The sequence below is a fragment of the Mesitornis unicolor genome, unplaced genomic scaffold, assembly GCF_000695765.1.
Source record: "Mesitornis unicolor isolate BGI_N332 unplaced genomic scaffold, ASM69576v1 Scaffold39956, whole genome shotgun sequence".
Classification (NCBI taxonomy): domain Eukaryota; kingdom Metazoa; phylum Chordata; class Aves; order Mesitornithiformes; family Mesitornithidae; genus Mesitornis; species Mesitornis unicolor.
This window is the reverse complement of record NW_010193699.1, coordinates 26,957-36,031: the sequence shown is the minus strand read 5'-3', so window position 1 is coordinate 36,031 and position 9,075 is coordinate 26,957. Positions and strand designations below refer to the sequence as shown.

The following is a 9,075-nucleotide window of genomic DNA, read 5'->3' as shown; positions in this document are numbered from 1 at the left end:
TTTCCCTTGTTATATTTCATTAAATTATATTTCATTCAAATCAATTACCACACAATTGGCTATACCTACATCTGAACTCTGCAAGATGCCCACACTTCCAACAGCAAGTACAGAAGTGTCCAGCTTGCTTAAAACTTATGGTCTGGCTTCTGAACTGTGGCTTACATATAACATGGTATCACCACGCTAAACAAGTCTTGGCCCTCATTGTGCCCTGTGGATATAAAAAACAGCCAAGGAGGTAAAACCCCCACAAAACCAAGAACAAAACCCAAAACAACCAACCTTGAAATCTAATTCACATAAAACCAGTGCATCTAAACTTAAGTAAAAACGTTGCATCAAGCATACGCAGGACATTAAGCATCAGTGGAGAACAGATTTGGTATGTGATAAGAGTACTCATGTATACATACATGTGTGTATGTATATGCATATATCTATAATCTCCCATGTATATTTATGCTCACATGCACATATGTAGAAAATTGGACTCAATGATCATTATGGATTCCTTCCAACTTGAGATATTATATGAATCTATGATCCCTGTATTGAAAGTCTATGTGATACAATATTAAACAGTGTTCAGCTACATTAAACTTTGCCAGGTTTATCAAACTGTAAAATTAATGTATAACTATAGGTAATGTGGCTACTGTTAGCTTCTGTCGTCTTAGCTGATTAAAAAAAATATATATTGGAGGAAAAGCATCTAGTGTATGTTCAGCCTTTTCCTTTATAAAGCTCACTAAAATTTTGTTTGCTACCTTGCAGTCTTACTGTTAGAAATCAAGAAGAAGAGAGAGCAAGGAGAGCATCTCATGAACTCCAAGCAGAGGGTATTCCAAACTGTGAGGAAAGGTATGGTCTTTACTAAGTGTTCTGTCAAGCTAAAATGAAACAATAAACCATAGCAAATCATTAAAGGGAATTACCTGAACTATACAAATAACTATTATTATCTGTCATTTATGCTGAATTTACAGTCATCTGTCTCTTACCTCCTAAAAAAATCAAAGGTCTGATCTATGTAATCTTTTACCTTATTTATATGCAGCATGTAAGCACATCCCCAATTTCATAACATGGCAGATCAAAATCAGCATTGTAAACACAGTGTCCCTTTATTCTGAAGTCATTTTTAAATACATCCTGTTCCACCCAGCAACTATGTAATGAAGCTAACCGGCAGTGCTCAGCCTTACAAAAATAATAAAGAGGAGCTCAGATCCTCCCAAAAGTCAGGTGACTGTCTCTTCAGAATTGCTCTAACAGGTAGGAGCACCTGTAAAACTAATAGACAGAAGGGCACCTTTTATGGAGTTTGTTGGTGTTTTCATTCAACTTTTAACAATGATTCAGCAAGACTTAGTATAGAAAAAATGCTTAGTGGTTGCAGAGGGACTTCTTTGTTGCACTTACTTAGAGCAGTAAACTGCAATTTCTGCATCAAAGTGCTGGGAATCAACACAACTGCAAAACGGCCCTTTTTTGAGAGAGATTGCCTTTGTCTTCAATGTGTTGTTTGAGCAGACTAAGTTTACACAGCTTATGTAACTTACCAATGCTTTTAAAAATTATTTATCAGTCTACAAGTGTTTAGACATGTAAGCTTTACCAGTTATGCTGTTTTCTTGCATCTGAGCTTTGGAAAGCACACTTTCAAAAAGCATCTTACAAATATGTTTACTAGAGTTTGCACTTGGGTAGTTCCAGTGAGGAACCGAAGCCCCATCAACCTTGCCATTTTGTTCCATCATAATGGCAAATACCTCCCGCAAGATGAAAACAGCTTCAGTAACAACCATTCATTCTCTCTTCTTGTCTTCTCCTTCCTCCTCAAGCCCTGCTCCTACTCTTGAAGAAGTAAATGCCTGGGCTCAATCATTTGACAAGCTGATGGTTACTCCAGCTGGCAGAAATGCTTTTCGTGAATTTCTACGAACAGAATTCAGTGAGGAAAACATGCTTTTCTGGATGGCCTGTGAGGAACTAAAACAAGAATCCAACAAAAGTGTCATTGAAGAAAAAGCAAGACTAATTTATGAAGATTATATTTCTATCCTTTCTCCAAAAGAGGTATATTACTTTCCCCAATAGATTCTTTAATGCTGCTTTGCACAGGTAGTTCTAACATGTGTTTAAAGCTACAGTATCCAAAGAGAACTTCTCCCCCCCACCCCGTATTTCACTGCCATCAAGTAGTGATTTAGGGTAAAAAGGCAGACCCATCGTTGAGGTAAGATGGTCAAAACTACTTTCCCTGGCTGTAAGAAAGCTCTTCCTATGCTACCCTGGCACGCTGATGTGAAGTCTTTAGTTTGAGGCAGAAATACACTGATGTTCACTTTATCCTTGCTCAACTTAAATTTTATTTGTTGGACAAATCTGTTGTTTTTCCTTTGCACTAGGAAGGTGGTATGTGTATCTCCCCAAAAGCACAGTAACCACAAATAAAGTGTTATTTGCAAAGCACAAATTGCTCAAAGAGCAGCTGACAAAATATACCATAGAACAAATACACTGATTACCTGAAAATTTTCAAAAGACCTTGTTATATTTGCTAACAGCAAAGTGACAAGTTTTGAAGACACCTCAGTTCAGTTTGAATATAGTCCTGCTAGAATTTTAAAACTTCCAATATCCTCAAACTTAATTGTTTGTGGTGCAAGCTGTACTTACGTACTTACAAAAGCACTACTTATATTTAGGCAGTCTATTCCAGTAATACTAACATCTTCCTACAGACACTACAGCCTTGCAGAACAAAGAAAAAAGCCAACATTACTTGTATGTTGTATGGAATCATTATATATGGAATCATTATATTATATATTATATAATCATATATTATATGTGAACCTGTGGTTCACAGCAATTCACCCCGCTTTTTAACAGGAATTTGATTAAGCAACAGCTTCCCAGGTTGCAGTTTTCATCTGCGTCATGCTGCTTACTCCAAATTCAGTCTCCTTACAACAGCACTAACTCCCAAGGAAACGAACTGTCACAAAAAATTACAAATCCTCTTTATGACAGAGCAGGAAGTTGTTCTGGAAATAGTTCACCAGTCTCTGAGGTTTCACTAATCGCGGGATTGCAGGCAGCCTGGTCCAAAGTAAGGTCGGCTCAGTGAGAAAAATTCTCTACCCATACGCAGATTACTACTTCCAAATTTCCACACAGTCATTCTTTGCCTAAGTAGATCCATCGGTTTTTACACTCCTGAAGGACACCAGCTGAAATGGTTAAAAAAAGACTGCTTTTTCAAGCCAATAAAACAAAACAAACCCCCACATGTACTATTCACCACTTAATTATGTGACTTTCTATTTTAATATGCAGGTCAGTCTGGACTCCAGAGTAAGAGAAGTTATTAACCGAAATATGCTGGAACCCTCACAACACACCTTCGATGACGCACAGCTTCAAATTTATACCTTAATGCACAGAGACTCCTACCCACGGTTTATGAACTCTGCTATTTATAAGGACTTGCTTCGGTCCTTATCTGAAAAATCCATTGAAGCATAAATTTTTTTTCTTAAATGTATTTATTTTAAAACAAATGGAACTCTGGGCTAAACCAATCCATGGGGAATTTAGAATTAATCAGATATTTACCTGAAAATAACTCAGGCAAGTTTTACTACAGACTGAATGATTTAAACCCACACAGGGCTCTGACACAATCAGCTAAGCACTGCTTCTGATCAAATTCAGTGTTACTTTGCAAAAGGGAATGAAGAAAAAAATGTTGTTGTTAAAAAATGCAGTATTTTTTCAAACACTGCACACAACTCAGATGAAATCTGTTACAATGTATGTCTGGGGTACAAATGAAAACGAAAACTAAATTGCATTTTTAAGTGGAGTGTTAGGAGTTCTCTTGAAAACCAAACCAGTTGCCCCATTCACACTGTGACCAAAGTAGAAACAGTACTGTCAATACCTGAGTTACACTAGACAGTTTCACATATTGTACAAATTGTACCTGGCACAGGTACACTCCACTTGTCTTGGTATATTTAATGTGTATATGGTGCACTAATGGAAACCTGTATGGCAATCTCAAGTTTATGAAAGCTAATGGTTGAAATAATGCCTATAAAAAATCTTTTGAAGAATTGTTATTTTACTACTAGAGTCTGCTGAAAGCATTTTTAAGTTCATATTGTTGTTGTTTATAAGCGTAAATTATTTACTTAAGAGGAAGCAGAGTCTGGGCATTTAAATTCCAAAATAAAGCACAATTCTCACATATTCTTTTCCTCCTTCAGTAGACAGATGTAAGAAACACTTCAGTATTTGCTCCCGAGAGGATGGCAGTACCTTGGTTTTGTACATATTAAATTCTCCTGTTACCTGACAGATCTTGTAAGGTTCATATTACAGATACTCATATATTTAACTGAAAAAAGGAGGAAGCTGGATCTATTTTGTTCTGATAATGCACTATTTCAGAGTGCCCAAAAGAAAAGCAGCAGCTCTATCTGCTAGTAAACCATGTTTATTTACAGTATCCCCAAAACACTGCACTTGATTTCTGATCATATCTCAAAATCAGTAATCACAGAAAGTACTAGGAAGAAAGCAAATAGAATCTACATAATCTTTTTGTAGATCTGTTATTCTAATAGCTTCTTTATTTTAAATTACAAGATTCACAATCCCACTATGCTAAACTTTGGAGTTTATAGTGAAATTCCATTAAATTGTATTCTTTCCTGGACATTTATTTAAATTAATCAAATTACACATACAGGTAGGAGAAGGACATATGGAGAACAAAGAAAAAAATACTCCTAGAAAGGAAGAACCAGACAGGCATAGTTCAGTGACATTTACTGTAATCTTTCTGAAGTCTACCATTTGCCTAATTCCAGCACTATGGAAAAGCAAAAATAGGGACTTTCTGAAAAAAAGGAAATGGGAATAACAAGGTAGAGTTTGGGAGATCAATTTAATTGTTTGCTCAGTGCACTCAAGAGGAGATACGTTGTCTTCTTACTGCACTTGCATTATTACAAATGAGATTTTTCATTATACAGCACCACAGAAGACGACTCAATACACAGTAAGTTAACAACAATAGCTATGGACCAGTTACCATCATCTCCTTCCAAAAACAAAGCACTACTCAACATGTCAGCACAAAAAAGTAAACCAAAAGGCTTGACAGAGACAGCAAACAAAGCGCTTTTGCCATCTGTGGCACAACACTGGATGAGTAAGTGAAGAGGAAGCCCCATACACCACTGCTTCAGTCACTGCCCAGTTAGTGACTGACACCACGGAATGTCTCAACACTGGTTATCTCAGCTGAATTTGTAGCAAACATTCCAGAGCACTAGCGATACAATCTCGTTTCACATAAAGTATTTCACGATAGGTAGTAACTGCAACAAAGCAAACTAGAGATATCAGTAAGGCAGCATTCACGGGGAGCCTGCAGTCAGACTGATGATGCTGGTACTTGTTTTAATCAGGGTGGGGAAGGCTGCTCTAAAATTCCAGGTTGACAGAGTAAGTTTAACTAGGTCAAATTCAGCTTGCTCGAAAGATCAGACACACACACAAAAAAAAGTTCAAAGCGTGTGATTTCACAAAACGGAGGATTTTGTTTCTTTCAAGTTCTCTATTCCCTGCAAAGATACCTCACTAAGAGCTGGAAGACAGACCAAACACTCATACTTTATATCAATCAATATATTCTATTATTCTGCAAGAAAAAGAAAGAAAAAGATGCAATGAAGTTAGAGGGGAGAGAAAACTCTGTTGGTCTGGGGAGTTCTATAATTAACAACAGACCACTAGAAGAAGAGAATATTTTCTAAGCTTACTTTCAAGTGCCACAAATTCTAAGCAATTAAAACTCTCCAGGCAATTTTCATTTTACTTCTGTATTCTAATATGTTGACATTTGAAATGCACATCTGTCCTGAAAAATCTTAACAAATTTTAACGCTGTGTTTCAGGTTTAAGCTTACACGCAACACAAATAGCAGAATGTATAAGAGTATCTCTTAAAAAAAGTACAAACCACCAACTCACTCCCCTAAATATCACGTTATTTTGAGGCTGTTTAATTCTGGATTTAACTGAGGGGCTGGGGAAGGGGAGGGTGGGAGAGGAAAACAAAAACTCATCCACACAGAAAGCAGATTTTTAACTACATTTCATTACTATATACTTGCTTATTATGCACAAACTTCTCACGGCAAAAGTGAGTTGCACTGAAAAGGAAGTTACTGTAGACAAACTTATATGAATAGCAGGAGAAAATAACAACACTGACACAAGATATTATTTATAATTCATCAAGTAAGAAATTATCACAAAATCAATTTATCCTAGCTTGAAAATAAGCATGGTTGGTTTGCCTTGGTATTTATCTAACCGCAGGATATCATTAAGCTCGAACAACTTTCCAGTCCACTGGTATTCTTTCTTCAATGTTTGCACTTCACAAACCAGAATGTGCACACTGTTAAAGACTGCTCTTTTCACCCGCCTGCTAAGCGGTATTAAAATTGCATGGGCTCCTTCAGCCAACATAATGTGCTTTACACTGACCTTTAAAGTCATTAGCACAATACAAATGAATGGATAGAAAAAAATACATATCTATGTATCTCCCTCTCCCTTTAAGGGCTCTACTATATAAAGATAGATTAAAATTTATCACACAAACATTATGTAGTTATGCATTCTGATTACAAAGGATATCGGAAAACGACTATCTCAATATGAAGAAATTTTTAACCAAGTTTGCTCTAAACAATACTTGAGAACATGTGTTCTGCTATGAAAGGTATCAGTATCATTTCAAATTACATAAGTATAGAAAATTTTTCATTAATGTGGTAATTAAATTAATCCCAAACATTTTAAAATGGTAAAATAATTCAAGATTAGTGATGATCTAGCAAAACAGAAGCTAATATATAGCTGTATGAAATTACACTTAATGAGGTGAAACTCCTTACATTTATTTATATGAATGACTATTAATTATTTCAAAAGGCATGTGTTTGAAAGGCAATACAACCACATGAAGTCTTCATGTTGATGAATTTAAATTCTACCTAAACTGGTATGGGTTGTAAGTTTCAATCTAAAATTCATGTATGTGATCACAAGTGGAATCCTGAACTCTGGATAAAAACCAGGCACTTCCTCCACAATGCTTGGAAAGTGCAATCAAGCTTCTAAGTGGGATTCACAAAAGCCAAAAATCATTTAGCAGATATTAACCTTCTGCTTAGTGCTTGTCAAAAAGAAACATTCAGTACAACATATTTCAAAGCCCACACTTTCTCCTGAGCAAGTTAACAGAATTAGATATGAGAAAATGCCTTCTAACGAACCATCCGGAAGCTGTGTTTACTGAGCAGCAGAGACCTCTAGCCTTCCTTACAGAATATAGATGACATCCTTAATGATCTAAACACACACACACACACTTTTAAAGCAACATAGCCTCCCTTTTCTCTAATAGATTACTGTAAAAACCAGCTTAAGTTGTAGGGCAACTAGGTTCCAGTCTCTCATTCATCTGATAGTATTCAAATGTCCATAAAGGTAACAAACAAACCTTCTGAAGTTATGCTTGGATGGGTGAGATTCATCACCAAGTCTTCTGGCATCTTTTACTACACTTCTGGCATCTTATACTACTATCCAAATGTACTGGGCCAGCCATAGCACAACTGCAGCTCAGCAGATAAGCCAGTCAGCCGGGGAAATGAGACACCTTCGCAACCCCACCTCTATGTCCTTTTCCTATACATCCTTCAGACTTTGCATCCTCTCCAATAGAGGAGGGCAACATTGGACAACTGGGGAAACTGAAGCACCTGTTGAACAGAGATGCATTCAAAGCTCACTGCTGGGCAGTTTTATTTTTTAATTTAGTTAACCAAAATGAAGCATGAATACAATTTAGGCACCTATGATCTTTTCCAGATCTAGTTCTTACACTTCATCTTTCAACAGATGAAATAAATCTCTCTCTTTACCTTGGGGACAGAAGAGAGAAAGGGTGAAGGTTGCTGCTACAGCCATAAGATAACATCAGGTGAAAATGTTTTATTTGAACTCCTACTGGACACACCTACAGCACAGAAAGCACCATCACAGCTCTAGCCCTTTATAAATAAAGTCCAGATATAATCTGTAAGTACAGATTGGCAATTACTGTATTTTCTTGAAATGTAATTCTTAAGTGTCACAGTCAGGCATAACCTTCATAACTCACCTCACAGCATGAGGAAGGTTAACCAAACCGACCTGTGTCTGCCCTGTATATATGCTGCGAACAGCAGTGGAAACTTAGGTCTACATGGCATTCAATTTGCAATCATTTTTAGCATATTTTTTTTTATTTGTTCCTATAGCAAGTTCCCCAATCAAAGCACTGTAAATTATATTAAACTTCTGTCATTAGTTTGCTGCTGTCTTAAACAACTTGAAAAAAATAAAATCAACTATGTATCTTTAAATAACTCTTCAGAAGCAATCCTGCCAAAGGACCTACATACAGGCTAAAAATAACCATTCAGTCAGCAGAAAAAAGAATGTTTTCTAAATTAGGGCAGTAATATAATTAAATTGAGTTTAAAACATTTATATATAGTTATGCGAGTAACTTTAAATGCTGAACAATTTTCTGCCTGAAATTATTTGTAAATCAACTTTTCTTTTAATCATTTTTCCTTTCAGCAGAAAAGCCACTTTTCCTTTCCTACACAAGCTAAATGGAAAAGCGTGCTCTATAAAGTATTAACCAAACACTTCTCATCTTGCAAAGCTCAAGCTTCATCACACTATTTCCAATTCTATTGTTACGACAGCCGTCATCACTCTAAAAGTATTCAACATGGAAAATCTTGTTTTTCCTTTACAGATAAGGAATCTGTTCTCCAGGAACCTACTCTCCCCATGCTCCCATTAATACTTTATCCATGGCCACGACAGACCTCCTCAGCTCCATGCTTTGGTAAACTAAATAACAGAAACTTAGGTATAATGAAAGAACTTAATATCTTCTAAGGATGTTGACATGTTTTT

General features: G+C 36.3%; 1 protein-coding gene across 1 annotated transcript; it reads left to right on the top strand.

The window, feature by feature from the left end:
- Positions 1 to 777: 777 nt before the first annotated feature.
- Positions 778 to 4,262, top strand: LOC104535504 (regulator of G-protein signaling 20; the record flags this gene model as incomplete). The annotated part of the gene is made up of 3 exons (XM_010187541.1): positions 778 to 864; positions 1,848 to 2,082; positions 3,349 to 4,262. Coding segments are annotated over 3 exons (511 nt in total), but the record flags the coding sequence as incomplete, so codon positions are not given.
- Positions 4,263 to 9,075: the final 4,813 nt, after the last annotated feature.